At 44.6% G+C, this 20,061-nt stretch overlaps 1 protein-coding gene across 1 annotated transcript in view; it reads right to left on the reverse strand.

Moving 5' to 3' along the window:
- LOC123756883 (calcium-activated chloride channel regulator 1) overlaps positions 1-20,061 on the reverse strand; it is a 125,597-nt gene that overhangs the window by 48,365 nt on the left and 57,171 nt on the right. The window contains exons 7-10 of the mRNA XM_045740284.2: positions 16,269-16,390; positions 15,912-16,109; positions 13,051-13,186; positions 12,170-12,300 (exon numbers count right to left, since the gene is read on the reverse strand). Coding sequence (XP_045596240.2) covers positions 12,170-12,300; positions 13,051-13,186; positions 15,912-16,109; positions 16,269-16,390 — 587 coding nt within the window. The remainder of the gene's footprint in view (positions 1-12,169; positions 12,301-13,050; positions 13,187-15,911; positions 16,110-16,268; positions 16,391-20,061) is intronic.

Below are 20,061 nucleotides of genomic sequence, written 5' to 3' on the forward strand. Positions count from 1 at the left end.
ACGAGAATGTCTGGAAGAACATTTTGTATTTGCCCAGTGATGTCTGGGTTGCGGGAGATTATTTCACATTTGGATGCATTGAGAATGAGGCCTAAGGCTGCTCCCTGCTCCTGGATTTTCCTTATATCCTCCAAAATGGTTTCCGGAGTTCCAGCTAGAGTGCCATCATCCAGGTACCAGATGTTTAGCTCGCTTGTCAGACTATCAGTGACCTCTTTGATAGCTAGGCAGAAAAGGAGGGGGGCTAAGGGGTCACCTTGTTGGACACCTTCACAGGAGTTTATTTCATGCTCCCCAAAAAGAAGCTTAGAGTCCCCACTGTAGCACGATCGGATGAATGGGTAAAGGGGACGGAAATGGTTGTGTACAGCCCTGAGGACAGCGTCTCGTCTGACTTGATTGAAGGCATTTTTGAAGTCAAGCTTTACTAGTGCCTTCTGGTCCGGGAGATCAACAATGTAAGCCCGCGCTGCATGTGCTGCAGCTTCACAACCTAGGGGAATCCCAAACCCGAGCTGATGAGGTTTCAGCAAGGTGGCTGCTTCCTGGCTGATAGATCTCACTGCAGCCTTAGCTACAAGGCGTCGGAGGGTGTTGCCAACGGCAATGGGCCTGATACCCCTATCTTTCTTCTTTAGAGCACAGAGTGCTGCTCCATAAAAGACAGGCCTGATGTCCTCAGGGATGCCGCCAGCCAAACACATGTTGGAGAATCTGGTAAGTTCCACTAGAAGGTCCTTTGCAGCATCTCCAAGCACCGGGTTCAGCATTTGTTTGATGTGCTGGGGTCTTAGGCCTGTAAAGCCCCCTGCTGAACCTGTTGGGAAAGACATGGCTGCTTTGTACACCTCAGATTCTCGAACAGTCAAGGGTTCTATGCCAGCATTGTTTTCCTGAGGATCCCTGCTGCTGTCGGGGGCTCTGGGTGGGTGTTTGTCTTGAAGAGCCTCTGCTGTCGTGGCGTTCCTGGGGGCAATAGTGTCATCGCTGGTCATGATTCTGATGGCACCTGTGGTATTGCCCTCTTCTATTTTCCTGGTGATCTGTGCTCTCATTTTGTGGTTCTCAGATGAGTTATTGTTGGTCGTCCTGCGGCTGGTGTTCTTGGCACGAGGGGGGAGGCGGACCAGGTTGTCTGCTCTGGGGAATTCATTAAGTGCCCTGATTACAGAGGTTGCTAATGACTTGTCTCTCCTGGGCGGTAATGCTAGGCACGCATTCCCAAATAGAAGGAGATTGTGCCACGATCCAGAGGTTCTGGGAGCATTGTTGACTTTTGTCAGCAGACTGGTGAGTTTGGCTGCTGCTTGATGACGGGCAGCCTTGGGGATGTGGGGCAAGGTCCTGGTGGACGTCGCTTTGATTGCTTCAAGCAGATTATCTGCTGAAATGAAGTTGAGGGAGATATTGTTCCTCGCTCCTGCAGCAGGTTGTCCATCGTCACTGCCCCGGGGCAGGCGCCTAGACCCTAGACAACCACCTGAATTGAGAGAATGATAGCGGACAGTTCCATTTGAATTGAGACGATACCGTCTGTCACACACTTGACAGTTTCCTCTTGGGTGGCCATCTTCTTGGCTGGAAAGAGGCTGTGTGTCAGGTGCGACATGTGCCATGCCTAGATGTGATGACGCCTGGCTGCCCACTGAGTGCACCCTCTCCTTCCCAGGTGGAGAGTAACACGGCAAGCATTACCCTCCTGGGGGAGTTGGGCATGGCCTGGGCACCGTGTGTGGGTAGGCTGTGTGTTGATGGGCGGCTGGCTGGGTCGGGCGCAGGTAGCGGGGTGGGGGAAGATGGCGGGCGGGGGTGGTGGAGGGGGGGCACGCGGGGGAGGCCGCCGTCACACTTGTTACACACTATCAAACACTCGGGGAAATCACTAGTGCACTTTGTTTTTAACACTACACTCACCGATTTGCTTATGAACGCACTAACTTTCCACTAACATCACTGTAGGCAGCTCGAGAGCCTCCCCCATCACTCCCCCCTTCCCCCCGTACCCCGCCTTGGGGGCTGGTAGGTGGCAGCACTGAGACGGCGGCGACCCTCCCCTCACCCTCACCCATACACTGTACCTGCCTCGCCATACACAAAGCTCAGACAACGCACCTTTCAACGTTCATAGTGTTGGAATGAAGGAGATACGGTTCTTCTTGTCACCCCCGGGGCCTTCAGCAGGTATTAATACCTACACAGGTCAAGTCTTGGCTGGCTCAGGCATCGTGATCCTCGTTGAAATTGGTTCAAGTGTAGGACCTTGCTCACCACGTGTCGCGTCCCCCTCCTCCGTCCTCCGTCTATATATATATATATATATATATATATATATATATATATATATATATATATATATATATATATATATATATATATATATACATATATATATGTGTGTGTGTGTGTGTGTGTGTGTGTGTGTGTGTGTGTGTGTGTGTGTGTACTCACCTAATTGTGCTTGCGGGGGTTGAGCTTTGGCTCTTTGGTCCCGCCTCTCAACTGTCAATCAACTGGTGTACAGATTCCTGAGCCTACTGGGCTCTATCATACCTACATTTGAAACTGTGTATGGAGTCAGCCTCCACCACATCACTTCCTAGTGCATTCCATTTATTAACTACTCTGACACTGAAAAAATTCTTTCTAACGTCTCTGTGGCTCATCTGGGTACTAAGTTTCCACCTGTGTCCCCTTGTTCGTGTCCCACCCGTGCTGAAGAGTTTGTCTTTGTCCACCCTGAGAATTTTGTAGGTGGTTGTCATGTCTCCCCTTACTCTTCTGTTTTCCAGGGATGTGAGGTTCAGCTCCTTTAGCCTTTCCTCGTAGCTCAATCCTCTCAGTTCCGGGACGAGCCTGGTGGCATACCGCTGAATCTTCTCTAACTTTGTCTTGTGTTTAACTAGGTATGGACTCCAGGCTGGAGCTGCATACTCCAGGATTGGTCTCACATAAGTGGTATACAGGGTTCTGAAAGATTCCTTACACAAGTTTCTGAAGGCAGTTCTTATGTTGGCCAGTCTAGCATATGCCGCTGATGATATTCTTTTGATGTGAGCCTCTGGGGACAGGTTCGGTGTGATATCAACCCCCAGATCCTTCTCTCTATTTGATTCTTGCAGGATTTCCCCTCCCAGATGATGCCTTGTGTTCAGCCTCCTGCTCCCTTCGCCTAATTTCATCACCTTACACTTTCCAGAGTTGAACTTCAGCAGCCATTTTCTAGACCATTCCTCCAGTTTATCCAGGTCATCCTGTAGTCTCTGTCTATCTTCATCCGTCTTGATTCTTCTCATAATTTTTGCATCATCAGCAAACATCGAGAGGAATGAGTCTATTCCCTCTGGAAGATCGTTCACATATATTAGAAACAGGATGGGTCCAAGTACTGAGCCCTGTGGGACTCCGCTGGTGACATCTCGCCACTCTGATGTCTTCCCCCTCACCGTTACTCGCTGTTTCCTGTTGCTTAAGTACTCCCTTATCCACTGGAGCACCTTCCCTTTTACTCCTGCCTGTTGCTCCAACTTTTTTAACAGCCTTTTATGGGGTACTGTGTCGAAGGCTTTTTGGCAATCCAGGAAAATGCAGTCGGCCCACCCTTCTCTTTCCTGCCTAATTTTCGTTGCCTGGTCATAAAATTCTATTAAACCTGTGAGGCACGATTTACCATCTCTGAACCCATGTTGGTAGTGCGTTACAAAGTTATTTCCCTCCAGATGCTCTACGAGCCTTTTCCTCACGATCTTCTCTAGCACCTTGCATGGTATACAAGTTAAGGAAACTGGCCTGTAATTCAGTGCCTCTTGCCTGTCACCCTTTTTGTATATTGGGACCACGTTAGCTGTCTTCCAACTTTCTGGTAAGTCTCCTGTTTCCAGTGACATGTTATACACCATAGAGAGTGGCACACTTAGTGCTTCTGCACCTTCCTTTAGTATCCATGGTGAGATTCTATCAGGCCCAACAGCCTTTGTCACATCTAGCTCCAGCAGACACCTTTTGACCTCATCACTGGTGAGGTCAAATTCCTCCAAGGTTTCCAAGGTTGCCGCCTCCTCATTTAGTGCAGGGGCTTCTCCTTGTTCTATTGTGAAGACCTCCTGGAATCTCTTGTTGAGTTCTTCACACACCTCCTTGTCATTCTCTGTGTATCTGTTCTCCCCTTTCCGCAGCTTCATCACTTGTTCCTTCACTGCTGTTTTCCTCCTGATATGGCTGTGGAGCAGCTTTGGTTGGGTCTTGGCTTTACTCGCGATGTCATTTTCAAATTGTCTCTCTGCTTCCCTCCTCACTCTGATGTACTCATTTCTGGCCCTCTGGTACCTCTCCCTGCTCTCTGGTGTTCTGTTATTTCTGTAGTTTCTCCATGTTCTTTTACTCAGTTGTGTGTGTGTGTGTGTGTGTGTGTGTGTACTCACCTAGTTGTGTTTGCTATGGGTTGAGCTCTGGCTCTTTGGTCCCACCTCTCAACCGTCAATCAACAGGTGTACAGGTTCCTGAGCCTACTGGGCTCTATTCTATCTACACTTGAAACTGTGTATGGAGTCAGCCTCCACCACATCACCTCCTAATGCATTCCATTTGTCAACCACTCTGACACTAAAAAAGTTCTTTCTAATATATCTGTGGCTCATTTGGGCGCTCAGTTTCCACCTGTATCCCCTAGTGCGTGTGCCCCTTGTGTTAAATAGCCTGTCTTTATCTACCCTATCAATTCCCTTGAGAATCTTGAATGTGGTGATCATGTCCCCCTAACTCTTCTGTCTTTCAGCGAAGTGAGTTTTAATTCCCGTAGTCTCTCCTCGTAGCTCATACATCTCAGCTCGGGTACTAGTCTGGTGGCAAACCTTTGAACCTTTTCCAGTTTAGTCTTATCCTTGACTAGATATGGACTCCATGCTGGGGCTGCATACTCCAGGATTGGCCTGACATATGTGGTATACAAAGTTCTGAATGATTCTTTACACAAGTTTCTGAATGCCGTTCGTATGTTGGCCAGCCTGGCATATGCCGCTGATGTTATCCTCTGCATATGGGTTGCAGGAGACAGGTCTAGCGTGATATCAACTCCCAAGTCTTTTTCTTTCTCTGACTCCTGAAGAATTTCCTCTCCCAGATGATACCTTGTATTTGGCCTCCTGCTCCCTACACCAATCTTCATTACATTACATTTGGTTGGGTTAAACTCTAACAGCCATTTGTTCGACCATTCCTTCTGTTTGTCTAGGTCTTCTTGAAGCCTCAAACAGTCCTCCTCTGTCTTAATCCTTCTCATAATTTTAGCATCGTCCGCAAACATTGAGAGAAAGGAATCTATACCCTCCTGGAGATCATTTACATATATCAGAAACAAGATAGGACCGAGTACAGAACCCTGTGGGATTCAACTGGTGACTTCACGCCAATCGGAGGTCTCACCCCTCACCGTAACTCTCTGCTTCCTATTGCTTAGGTACTCCCTTATCCACTGGAGCACCTTACCAGCTACACCTGCCTGTCTCTCCAGCTTATGTATCAGCCTCTTATGCGGTACTGTGTCAAAGGCTTTCCGACAATCCAAGAAAATGCAGTCCGCCCAGCCCTCTCTTTCTTGCTTAATCTTTGTCACCTGGTCGTAGAATTCTATTTAGGCTGTCAGGCAAGATTTACCCTCCCTGAACCCATGTTGGCGATTTGTCACGAAGTCCCTTCTCTCCAGATGTGCTACCAGGTTTTTTCTCACTATCTTCTCCATCACCTTGCATGGTATACAAGTCAAGGACACTGGCCTATAGTTCAGTGCCTCTTTTTGTATATTGTCGCCCTTTTTGTATACTGGGACCACATTCGCCTTCTTCCATATTTCTGGTAGGTCTCCCGTCTCCAGTGACCTACTATACACTATGGAGAGTGGCAAGCAAAGTTCCTCTGCACACTCTTTCAGTACCCATGGCGGACCAACAGCCTTTCTAATATCCAGATCCAGCAGGTGTCTCTTGACCTCCTCTCTCGTAATTTCGAACTCTTCCAAGGCCGCCTGGTTTACTTCCCTTTCTCCTAGCACAGTGACCTCACCTTGTTCTGTTGTGAAGACCTCTTGGAACCTCTTGTTGAGTTCTTCACACACCTCTTTGTCATTCTCTGTATACCTGTCCTCGCCTGTTCTAAGTTTCAATACCTGTTCTTTCACTGTTGTTTTTCTTCTGATGTGACTGTGGAGTAGCTTTGGTTCGGTCTTGGCTTTGTTTGCTATATCATTTTCATAACTTTACTCTGCTTCTCTTCTCACCCTAACATACTCATTCCTGGTTCTCTGGTATCTCTCTCTCTGCTTTCTGGTGTTTTGTTATTCCGACAGTTCCTCCACGCCCCTTTTGTTCAGTTTCTTTGCTTCCATACATGCCCTATTATACCATGGATTCTTCTTTTGCTTCTCGGATTTTTCCTTTCGGGCCGGGATGTATCTGCTTACTGCCTCCTGACACTTTTGGGTGACATAGTCCATCATATCTTGTACAGACGTAGCTCTGAGGTCTGTGTCCCAAGGTATTTCCCTTAGGAAGCTTCTCATCTCCTCATAATTTCCCTTTCGGTATGCCAGCCTTTTGTTTCCTAGTTCTTTTTTTGGGGGGGATAATTCCTAGCTCTACCAGGTACTCAAAGTTCAATACACTGTGATCACTCATTCCCAAGGGTGCTTCCATCTTGACTTCCCTTATATCCCACTCATTTAGGGTAAATATCAGATCAAGCATTGCTGGTTCATCTTCTCTTCTCATTCTTGTTGGATCCTTGATGTGCTGGCTTAGAAAATTTTTTGTTGCCACGTCCAGCAGCTTAGCTCTCCATGTTTCTGGTACTCCATGCGGGTCTCTGTTCTCCCAATCTATCTTCCCATGGTTGAAGTCTCCCATGATTCAGTCCACATCCATTCCTGCTAGCAACAAAAGCTGCTCTCTCTATTATGTTAATGGTGGCCATATTGTTTCTATCATATTCCTGTCTGGGTCTTCTGTCATTTGGTGGTGGATTATATATGAGAACGACTATAATTTTTTGCCCTCCAGTTGTTATTGTTCCTATTATGTAGTCACTGAAACCTTCACATCCCTGAACAACCAACTCCTCAAAATCCCAACCTTTTCTTACCAGCAGGGCTACACCACAGCCACCTCTTCCTTCTCTCTCCTCATAACATAATAGTCATAATAATGTGTGTGTGTGTGTGTGTGTGTGTGTGTGTGTGTGTGTGTGTGTGTGTGTGTGTGTGTGTGTACTCACCTATTTGTACTTACTTATTTGTGCTTGCGGGGGTTGAGCTTTGCCTCTTTGGTCCAGCCTCTCAACTGTCAATCAACTGGTGTACAGATTCCTGAGCCTACTGGGCTCTATCATATCTACATTTAAAACTGTGTATGGAGTCAGCCTCCACCACATCACTGCCCAATGCATTCCATCCGTTAACTACTCTGACACTGAAAAAGTTCCTTCTAACGTCTCTGTGGCTCATGTGGGTACTCAGTTTCCACCTGTGTCCCCTTGTTCGCGTCCCACCAGTGTTGAATAGTTTATCCTTGTTTACCCGGTCGATTCCTCTGAGGATTTTGTAGGTTGTGGTCATGTCTCCCCTTACTCTTCAGTCTTCCAGTGTCGTAAGGTGCATTTCCCGCAGCCTTTCCTCGTAACTCATGCCTCTTAATTCTGGTCTAGTGGCATACCTTTGGACTTTTTCCAGCTTCGTCTTGTGCTTGACAAGATACGGGCTTCATGCTGGGGCCGCATACTCCAGCATTGGTCTTACATATGTGGTGTACAAGATTCTGAATGATTCCTTACACAGGTTCCTGAACGCCGTTCTGATGTTAGCCTGCCTCGCATATGCCGCAGACATTATTCTTTTTATGTGGGCTTCAGCAGACAGGTTTGGTGTGATATCAACTCCTAGATCTTTCTCTCTGTCCATTTCATTAAGTACTTCATCTCCTATTCTGTATCCTTTGACTGGCCTCCTGTTTCCACCGCTTAGTTTCATTACTTTGCATTTACTCGGGTTGAACTTCAACAGCCGTTTGTTGGACCATTCACTCAGTCTGTCTAGGTCATCTTGTAGCCTCCTACTATCGTCCTCAGTTTCAATCCTCCTCATAATTTTTGCATCATCGGCAAACATTGAGAGAAACGATTCTATACCCTCTGGGAGATCATTTACATATATCAGAAACTGTATAGGTCCAAGGACTGACCCCTGCGGGACTCCACTTGTAACGTCTCGCCAATCTGAGACCTCACCCCTCACACTGACTCGTTGTCTCCTGTTGCTTAGGTACTCCTGTATCCAACGGAGTACCTTCCCTTTCACTTCAGCCTGCATCTCCAGCTTTTTCACTAGCCTCTTGTGTGGCATTGTATCAAAGGCTTTCTGACAATCCACAAATATGCAGTCTGCCCACCCTTCTCTTTCTTGCCTTATTTTTGTTGCCTGGTCGTAGAATTCAAGTAACCCTGTGAGGCAGGACCTGCCATCCCTGAATCCATGTTGATGCTGTGTTACAAAGTTCTTTCGCTCCAGGTGCTCCAATAGCTTTCTTCGCACAATCTTCTCCATCAGCTTGCATGGTATGCAGGTTAGGAACACTGGCCTGTAATTCAGTGTCTCCTGTCTATCCCCTTTCTTGTATATCGGGACTACGTTAGCTGCTTTCCAAATTTCTGGCAGTTCCCCTGTTGCCAGAGATTTGTCATACACTATGGAGAGTGGTAGGCACAGTTCTTCTGCTCCTTCCTTTAGTATCCAATGGGATACTGGATACTGGATACAATTCCACTTGGGCCTATAGCCTTTGTCACATCCAACTCTAGTAAACACTTCCTTACTTCCCCGCTTGTAATCTTAAACTCTTCCAGTGGTTCCTGGTTAGCTATTCCCTCTCTTATGTGTGTGTGTGTGTGTGTGTGTGTGTGTGTGTGTGTGTGTGTGTGTGTGTGTATGTGTGTGTGTGTGTGTGTGTGTGTGTGTGTGTGTGTGTGTGTGTGTGTGTGTGTGTGTGTGTGTGTGTGTGTACTCACCTAGTTGTACTCACCTAGTTGTGCTTGCGGGGGTTGAGCTCTGGCTCTTTGGTCCCGCCTCTCAACCGTCAATCAACAGGTGTACAGGTTCCTGAGCCTATTGGGCTCTATCATATCTACACTTGAAACTGTGTATGGAGTCAGCCTCCACCACATTGCTTCCTAATGCATTCCATTTGTCAACCACTCTGACACTAAAAAAGTTCTGTCTAATATCTCTGTGGCTCGTTTGGACACTCAGTTTCCACCTGTGTCCCCTAGTGCGTGTGCCCCTTGTGTTAAATAGCCTGTCTTTATCAACCCTGTCGATTCCCTTGAGAATCTTGAATGTGGTGATCATGTCCCCCCTAACTCTTCTGTCTTCCAACGGAGTGAGGTTCAATTCCCGTAGTCTCTCCTCGTAGCTCATACCTCTCAGCTCGGGTACTAGTCTGGTGGCAAACCTTTGAACTTTTTCCAGTTTAGTCTTATGCTTGACTAGATATGGACTCCATGCTGGAGCCGCATATTCCAGGATTGGTCTGACATATGTGGTATATAATGTTCTGAAAGATTCCTTACACAAGTTTCTAAAGGCTGTTCTTATGTTAGCCAACCTGGCATATGCTGCTGATGTTATCCTCTTGATATGAGCTTCAGGAGACAGGTCTGGCGTGATATCAACCCCCAGGTCTTTCTCTCTCTCTGACTCTTGAAGTATTTCATCTCCCAAGTGATACCTTGTATCTGGTCTCCTGCTTCCTACCCCTATCTTCATTACATTACATTTGCTTGGGTTAAACTCTAACATCCATTTGTTCGACCATTCCTGCAGCTTGTCCAGGTCTTCTTGAAGCCTCAAGCTGTCCTCCTCTGTCTTAATCCTTCTCATAATTTTGGCGTCGTCAGCAAACATTGAGAGGAATGAGTCTATACCCTCTGGGAGATCATTTACGTATATCAGAAACAGGTCCAAGCACAGAGCCCTGTGGGACTCCACTGGTGACTTCACGCCATTCTGAGGTCTCACCCCTCACTATAACTCTCTGCTTCCTATTGCTTAGGTACTCCCTTATCCACTGGAGCGCCCTACCAGTTACTCCTGCCTGTTTCTCCAGCTTATGCATCAACCTTTTATGGGGTACTGTGTCAAAGGCTTTCCGATAGTCCAAAAAAATGCAGTCCGTCCATCCTTCTCTTTCTTGCTTAATCTTTGTCACCTGATCATAGAATTCTATCAAGCCTGTAAGGCAAGATTTACCCTCCCTGAACCCATGTTGATGGGTTGTCACGAAGTCTCTTCTCTCCAGATGTGTTACTAGGTTTTTTCTCACAATCTTCTCCATCACCTTGCATGGTATACAAGTTAAGGACACTGGCCTGTAGTTCAGTGCCTCTTGTCTGTCACCCTTTTTAAATAGTGGTACTACATTAGCAGTCTTCCATACTTCTGGTAGGTCTCCCGTTTCCAGTGACCTACTATACACTATGGAGAGTGGCAAGCAAAGTTCTCCTGCACACTCTTTCAATACCCATGGTGAGATTCCATCCGGCCCAACAGCTTTTCTCACATCCAGCTCCAATAGGTGCTTCTTGACCTCATCTCTTGTAATTTCGAACCTTTCCAAGGTCACCTGGTTTGCTGCCACCTCTCCTAGCGCCGTGACTTCTCCCTGTTCTATTGTAAAGACCTCCTGGAACCTTTTGTTCAGTTCTTCACACACCTCTTTGTCATTCTCTGTGTACCTGTCCTCGCCCACCCTAAGTTTCATCACCTGTTAATTCACTGTTGTCTTCCTCCTGATGTGACTGTGTAGTAGCTTTGGTTCGGTCTTGGCTTTATTAGCTATATCATTTTCATACCTTTTCTCAGCAGCTCTTCTCACACTAACATACTCGTTCCTGGTTCTCTGGTATCTCTCTCTACTTTCTGGTGTTCTGTTATTACGGAAGTTCCTCCATGCCCTTTTGTTCAGCTCCTTTGCCTTCATACATTCCCTATTAAACCACGGATTCTTCCTTTGTTTCTCTGTTTTTTCCTGTTGGGCTGGGACAAACCTGCTTACAGCCTCCTGACATTTTTGGGTGACATAGTCCATCATGTCTTGTACGGACTTGGTTCCGAGTTCTGTGTCCCAATGTATATCGCATAGGATTTTTTTTTTTTTTTTTTTTTTTTTTTTTTTTTTTTTTTTTTTTTTTTTTTTTTTTTTTTTTTTTTTTTTTTTTTTTTGAGATATATACAAGAGTTGTTACATTCTTGTACAGACACTAGTACGCGTAGCGTTTCGGGCAAGTCCTTAATCCTATGGTCCCTGGAATACGATCCCCTGCCGCGAAGAATCGTTTTTTCATCCAAGTACACATTTTACTGTTGCGTTAAACAGAGGCTACAGTTAAGGAATTGCGCCCAGTAAATCCTCCCCGGCCAGGATATGAACCCATGACATAGCGCTCGCGGAACGCCAGGCGAGTGTCTTACCACTACACCACGGAGACTGCATCTCCTCATAGTTTCCCTTTCGGTACGCTAGCCCTTTGTTTCCCAGTTCTTTTTTGGGGTGATAATTCCTAGCTCAACCAGGTACTCAAAGCTCAATACACTATGATCACTCATTCCCAAGGGGGCTTCCAACTTAAATTCCCTTATATCCGACTCATTTAGGGTAAATATCAGATCAAGCAAGGCTGGTTCATCCCCTCCTCTCGTTCTTGTCGGTCCCTTGTGTGTGTGTGTGTGTGTGTGTGTGTGTGTGTGTGTGTGTGTGTGTGTGTGTGTGTGTGTGTGTGTGTGTGTGTGTGTGTGTGTGTGTGTGTGTGTGTTTGTGTGTTTGTGTGCGTGTGTGTGCGTGTGTGTGTGTGTGTCCTTTGATATAATCGCTGACACTGGGCTGACACTTACAGTTAATGTTTTTTCTGCAAGTGCCACTTTATTGCCCGGAATATCTCAGAGACTGCTATGACTGAATGTTGAACATTTTTTAATACATGACTTATTATGTCTTCCGATGGTTAAATTAATATAAAATCCAATTTAGTTTTTTGTTCAACTGAAAGAAGCACAAGTAGATAATCATTAGTAAGCATGATTTTCATAATGTTTGACCTGGGAAAGTTACTGGGCTGTAGTAGGCTGCGGACTCACCCGAAGGCCACAGTAATGACGCAGATGCGAGCTTGTATCACCTCCTCTATGACATCATTAATGCGCGGAGACTCGTTCTCTTCTCCGTCGGTGATCAGGAGCATGTTCTTGTTACTCTTCCCAGCCAGCACCTGTAAGCCAATGTCAGCAAAAAGTGTTAGTCGCAATGATTCAGGCCTGCCAGGTTATACCTATTTCTCTTACCCCTTCCTGTATGGCGCACCATAAATACAGTAGCTGAGGTGCTCTCGAGAGGACTGACATGCTTAATTAAGACATTTCTCTCTCGTTTACTCTCCAACACGTTTGTTCCCGTCTTGCATCCCGAACACTCCCTCCCTCCCTCCCTTTCCTATTACTGCCTTTCACCTAAAACACTCTTCCTCCCACTCATACCCATTCCTGTCTTACACCCCAAACACTCCCTCTCTCTCTCCTTTACCTATTACAGCCTTTCACCCCAAACGTTGTCACTCGAACTCTACAATTGAGAGTCAGCGAAACTCTGAACTGAACAACAACCCGTCACCAAGCCATAGCTTGGTGACGGGCTCCTGCTCGAACTATCCAGGGAGCTATCTTTATTGATAATGTACAAATGTTGCTCTTGGACTGTCCTAGCCATCATGCCAAAAACAAACTGAGAAATATAATTTAATTTGTAATTCATAAATATGAGTGTACTTTTACTTCTCTTATTTAATGATCTACTCTACTGTATAAATGTGCATGATATGAACACCACATTAGTATAATGTGACAAGAACCACTTGCCAACTCTGCCTTGTTTTCACTTGTCTCAAGTCTTATAGCATATTAGTAATCGTCAGTGCACTTCAACTCTTCCTCTACTGTAAGAAAGGCCTGTCAACGATGCCTACCTGGACGGCCGCCCTCATCCCGGAACCAATGCTGGTGGCTCCGGTGGTGTCGGTGAGGATCATGTTGGCTAGAGCTTGTCTGGTTGTGTTGTCTGTCAGCTTGGTGAGAGGCGCCAACACCCTGGCCGGGCTGCTCCTGTTCCACACACCATATCTCTTATATTTATGAATAATTAGTGAAAAATAAGTTTAACAACATTTGTCCATCCTTCATTTTTATTTAATTGATAAAATCAACTTGTCATCTCTGTCAACTTGAAATATACTCTTGTACAACTAACTCGTATATATGTTTCACTGAATATGACTGTATATTCTCCATAGATTATTTTGTCGTTCACTGCCTATCTATATATATATATATATATATATATATGTATATATATATATATATATATATATATATATATATATATATATACATATATATATATATATATATATATATATATATATGTCGTACCTAGTAGCAAGAATCATCTTCTCAGCTTACTATACAAGGCCCGATTTGCCTAATAAGCCAAGTTTTCATGAATTAATTGTTTTTCGACTACCTAACCTAACTTTTTCGGCTACCTAACCTAACCTAACCTATAAAGATAGGTTAGGTTAGGTTAGGTAGGGTTGGTTAGATTCGGTCATATATCTATGTTAATTTTAACTTCAATAAAAAAAATTGACCTCATACATAATGAAATGGGTAGCTTTATCATTTCATAAGAAAAAAATTAGAGAAAATATATTAATTCAGGAAAACTTGGCTTATTAGGCAAATCGGGCCTTGCATAGTAGGCCGAGAAGTGCATTCTGGCTACTAGGTACGACATATATATATATATATATATATATATATATATATATATATATATATATATATATATATATATATATATATATATATATATATATATATATAGTGTGCAGTGTGGAAACCTCCGCCCTTTTCCATGACTGTTACATCTAGAAAGGGCAGCTTCCAATCCTTTTCCATCTCGTAAGTGAAACGCAGCACGGAACTCTGCTCAAAGTTCTCTGAAAAAGAACTCTGCTCATGAGCAGAGTTCCGTGCTGCGTTTCACTTACGAGATGGAAAAGGATGGGAAGCTGCCCTTTCTAGATGTAACAGTCATGGAAAAGGGCGGAGGTTTCCACACTGCAGTCTACACTAAGGAAACAAACATAGGAATGTGCCTAAATGCCAACAGCGACTGCCCAGACAGGTACAAGAGGAGTGTTGTTAACGCATATGTCGACCGTGCTCTCAGCCACAGCTCAGAATGGAAGCAAGTCGACGAAGAACTGTGTAGGGTAAGGCAGGTCCTAGTCAATAACGGCTTCTCCAATGGTTTCGTCGAAGACATCATAAGAAGGAAAGTGAAAAGCCATGCAACCTCTGAAGAGACAACTAACACAACACCTATACCCCCTATTAGACTATTTTACAGGAACTTCTTTTCCACAGCTCATAAAACGGAGGAAAGGGTCCTGAAAGATATTGTTAATAGAAACGTTATCCCTACAGACAAAAATCAGAGGATACAACTGACGATTTACTATAAAACCAGAAAAACGGTCAGCCTACTCATGAGAAACTCTCCAGACACAAAACAGAACGCTTTAAAAGAGACTAACGTCGTCTATGCCTTCAAATGCCCTCTTGGGGACTGTAAGCTCCAAAAAACCCAGTATATAGGCAAGACAACAACATCTCTTTCTAGGCGTTTAACGATGCATAAGCAACAGGGCTCCATTAAGGAACATATAATCTCTTCCCACAACCAAACCATCGCCAGAGAAATCCTAGTAAACAACACAGAAATCATCGATAGATACAGTGATAGCAGGCGGCTTGACGTTTGCGAGGCACTACACATCAAGAAGTCAACACCAGCAATCAACAGCCAATTATTGCACAACTATATTCTACCCACCTCAAGACTCCGCTCCAATATAGAAGCATCAAAAAATATGGACCAATAGGCTTTCTACAAACACTTCTATTCAATATCCATTGTTTCGTGTTCTGTCTTGTGTTGATGAAATTAATACCCTATTAATACTCTTGTTCTGTCTTGTGTTAATGCCACATCACCCCTTCCACCTCACTCAAATGTAGATATAAAATCGGAGATGCGTAAGTTCTATTCAGTTGTGTATTTGTGAACTAAAGTCTTTGAAAATGTAATAAGTTTTACGAAACGCGCTCGTGTCGCGTCAGACTAGAAATAAAAATGAATTTTGGAGAATTGATTTTTGATTTACCTCCAACAGTGAAAAGAAATGTACGAAAGATTGAAAAAATTCGTGTTAGAATTATTAATCTTACTTTTTCGGTCATATTTAATAATATATGTCTACAGGAAAGACTGCTACCAAAATATACTAATATATGTATATATATATATATATATATATATATATATATATATATATATATATATATATATATATATTTATTAATAAAAATGACCGAAAGAGTAAGATAAATAATTCTAACACGGATTTTCTCAATATATCTTATGTTTCTTTTCACTGTCGATGGTAATTGAAAAATCAGTTCCCCAAAATTCATTTTTATTTCTAGTCTAGACTAGAAATAATAATGAATTTTGGAGAATTGATTTTTCAATTACCATCGACAGTGAAAAAAAACATAACAAATATTGAGAAAATTCGTGTTAGAATTATTAATCTTACTTTTTCGGTCATATTTAATAATATATGTTTACAAGAAAGACTGCTACCAAAATATACTGATATATATATATATATATATATATATATATATATATATATATATATATATATATATATATATATATATATATATATATATATATATATATTATATATATACCTACGAGAATCTTATGAGTGAAACTAAGCTGTTGTGGGGCGCCTCGTGCAGCAACCACCTCTGAGCTGTCTTCTGCAGCATTTCTATTCGGTTATTTGTGGACATGCTGCCCGAATAGTCCATGACGACGGCGTAACTGGCCGCCTCCTGCTTCACCACAGCGATTGATGGCTCGTCTGGTTCCCCGCTGATGGGGGGGTTCCTGTCACATATGACATCTTATTTAACATAAGAACGAGAGGTGGGATCCTGTGCTGCTCTCACTGTTGATGCAGCCCGCCTGTACCAGTACTCATATAATCTGTATCAGTATAGTCAGTATTCCAAATATATGATGTAACTATTATAATTAAATACTTACGCGCCGTCCTTGAAGTCTGGGTGATCCAGCATCACCTCCCACACCGACCGATAATTGCACTTGTCGTTTTGTTTCGTCGGAGCAAATGGGACGTGCGTGTGACTATCGCAGAACTCGACGATCTATTAACACAAAATAATATGTACATACAAATATATAAAGCAACAGAGGAGAATATGTAAGCCTGTCATTAAAATTTAGTATAGATAATTGGTGTTTACACTATTAAATTAAAGCCACAATTAGCAGGGCCAAAAGTTGTGACTTTATCGCATTGACAATATTAAAACAGCACAGATCATGTATCAGGTAATGACAGGGTTCCTGATATCTCAGATAATGGCAGAGGGTACCTGATATCTCAGACAATGACCAAGGGTACCTGATATCTCAGACAATGACAAAGGGTATCTGATATCTCAGGCAATGATAGGGTACTGATATCTCAGACAATGACCAAGGGTACCTGATATCTAAGACAATGACAAAGGGTACCTGATATCTCAGGCAATGATAGGGTACTGATATATCAGACAATGGCAGAGGGTATTTGATATCTCGGACAATGACAGAGGGTACCTGATACCTCAGGTAATGACAGAGGGTACTGATATCTCAGGTAATGACAGGGTACCTGATATGTCAGATTATAACAAAGGGTACCTGATATCTCAGAAAATGTCAGAGGGTACCGATATCTCAGGCAATGACAGAGAGTGCCTGATATATCAGATAATGACAGGGTACCTGATATCTCAGGTAATGACAGGGTATCTGATAAGTCTGGCAATGACAGAGGATACCTGATATATCAGACAATGACAGAGGGTACATGTTAACTCTGATAATGACAGGGTACCTGATATCTCAGGTAATGGCAGGTTATCTGATAAGTCAGGTAATGACAGAGGATACGTGATATCTCAGGAAAAGATAGAGAATACCTGATATTTCATTTAATGGCAGAGAATAGCTGATAGCTCAGGCAATGACCGAGTACCTGATATCCCGAGTAATAACAGGATAACTGATATCACAGGTAATGACAGAGGGTACCTGATATATCAGGTTAGAATAGAGGGTACCTGATATCTCAGGTAATGACAGGGCCTCTGATATATCAGGTAATTGCAGAAGGTACCTGATATCTTCATCTCTTAACTTGAGGTTATCTATGATTTCGGGGCTTTAGTGTCCCCGCGGCCCGGTCCTCGACCAGGCCTCCACCCCCAGGAAGCAGCCCGTGACAATTGACTAACACCCAGGTACCTATTTTACTGCTAGGTAACAGGTGAAAGAAAGTCTGCCTATTGCTTCTCGCCGGAGCCCGGGATCGAACCCGGGACCACAGGATCACAAGTGCAGCAGGCTGTCCGCTCGGCCGACCGGCTCCCTTCAGATTATGACAGAGAGTATCTGATAGCTCAGGAAATGACAGAAGGTACCTGATATCCTAGATAAAGAGAGAGAGGTATCTGATATCTCAGTATCTTCTTGAGGTTATCTTGAGATGATTTCGGGGCTTTTAGTGTCCCCGCGGCCCGGTCCTCGACCAGGCCTCCACCCCCAGGAAGCAGCCCGTGACAGCTGACTAACACCCAGGTACCTATTTACTGCTAGGTAACAGGGGCATTCAGGGTGAAAGAAACTTTGCCCATTTGTTTCTGCCTCGTGCGGGAATCGAACCCGCGCCACAGAATTACGAGTCCTGCGCGCTATCCACCAGGCTACGAGGCCCTTTATATAAGAGTAAATGACAGAAGGTACCTGAAATCTCAGATAATGACACAGGGTACCTGATATCTCAGATAATGACACAGGGTACCTGATATCTCAGATAATGACATAGGGTACCTGATATCTCAGATAATGACACAGGGTACCTGATATCTCAGATAATGACATAGGGTACCTGATATCTCAGATAATGACACAGGGTACCTGATATCTCAGATAATGACACAGGGTACCTGATATCTCAGATAATGAGAGAGCATCATCAGTACATTTCTCAGAATAATTCTGAAAATAATTGAGTTCCTGGAAAGGTGGCAATTTGCTCTTGAAAAACAATGACAAATATAAGAAAAATTAGCGTGAATCAACATATTCACCAGACGGAACCTCTGGTCACAAAATATTGCATTGCCACTTGTCTAAGTTACATTTGAACAAGGCACATGTTGCAGAGGTCATTTTGCCCGAACTATGTAGGGTTAGGTCTCCTGGAGGTGACCTCGTACCTTACTGGTCTTGCGTGACTGCGGTTAATGTGACCTCCCTGGTGCCCTACCTCGCCATGTACCTGCCCCCAGGAGGCTGGTGTTTTTCTCTCCAAGTTCTGCTAGCTCCTACGAGAGCTCTGCTAGCTCCTACGAGTGCTCTGCTAGCTCCTACGAGAGTTCTGCTAGCTCCTACGAGAGTTCTGTTAGCTCCTACGAAAGTTCTGCTTTCTCCTGCGAGAGTTCTGCTACCTCCTACGAGAGCTCTGCTTACTCCTACGAGAGTTCTGCTAGCTCCTACGAGAGTTCTGCTAGCTCCTACGAGAGTTCTGCTAGCTCCTACGAGAGCTCTGCTTACTCCTACGAGAGTTCTGCTAGCTCCTACGAGAGTTCTGCTAGCTCCTACGAGAGTTCTGTTAGCTCCTACGAGAGGTCTGATTGTTCCTACGAGAGTTCTGCTAGCCCCTACAAGAATTCTGCTAGCTCCTACGAGAGTTCTGCTTGCTCTTACGAGAGTTCTGCTTGCTCCTACGAGAGTTCTGTTAGCTCCTAGGAGAGTTTTGCTAGCTCCTACGAGAGTTCTGCTTGCTCCTACGAGAGTTCTGCATGCTCCTACGAGAGTTCTGTTAGCTCCTACGAAAGTTCTGCTATCTCCAACGAAAGTTCTGCTAGCTCCTACGAGAGTTCTGCTATCTCCAACGAAAGTTCTGCTAGCTCCTACGAAAGTTCTGTTACCTCCTACGAGAGCTCTGCTTAATCCTACGAGAGTTCTGCTAGCTCCTACGAGAGTTCGGCTAGCCCCTACAAGAATTCTGCTAGCCCTTACAAGAATTCTGCTAGCTCCTACGAGAGTTCTGCTAGCTCCTACGAGAGTTCTGCTAGCTCATGCGAGAGTTCTGCTAGCTCTTGCGAGAGTTCTGCTAGCTTCTGCCAGAGTTCTGCTAGCTCCTGCGGGAGTTCTGCTTGCTCCTGTGAGAGTTCAGCTTGCTCCTGCGAGAGTTCTGCTTGCTCCTGTGAGAGTTCTGGTAGCTCCTGCCAGAGTTCTGCTAGCTCCTGCGAGAGTTCTGCTAGCTCCTGCGAGAGTTCTGCTAGCTCCTGCGAGAGTTCTGCTAGCTCCTTCGAGAGTCCTGCTAGCTCCTGCGAGAGTTCTGCTACCTCCTACGAGAGCTCTGCTTACTCCTACGAGAGTTCTGCTAGCTCCTACGAGAGTTCTGCTAGCTCCTACGAGATTTCTGCTAGCTCCTACGAGAGGTCTGATTGTTCCTACGAGAGTTCTGCTAGCTCCTACGAGAGTTCTGCTAGCTCATGCGAGAGTTCTGCTAGCTCCTGCGAGTTCTGCTAGCTTCTGCCAGACTTCTGCTAGCTCCTGCGAGAATTCTGCTAGCTCCTGCGGGAGTTCTGCTTGCTCCTGTGAGAGTTCTGCTTGCTCCTGCGAGAGTTCTGCTAGCTCCTGCGAGAGTTCTGCTTGCTCCTATGAGAGTTCTGCTAGCTCCTGCCAGAGTTCTGCTAGCTCCTGCGAGAGTTCTGCTAGCTCCTGCGAGAGTTCTACTAGCTCCTGCAAGAGTTCTGCT

The sequence above is a fragment of the Procambarus clarkii genome, chromosome 26, assembly GCF_040958095.1.
Source record: "Procambarus clarkii isolate CNS0578487 chromosome 26, FALCON_Pclarkii_2.0, whole genome shotgun sequence".
NCBI lineage: Eukaryota > Metazoa > Arthropoda > Malacostraca > Decapoda > Cambaridae > Procambarus > Procambarus clarkii.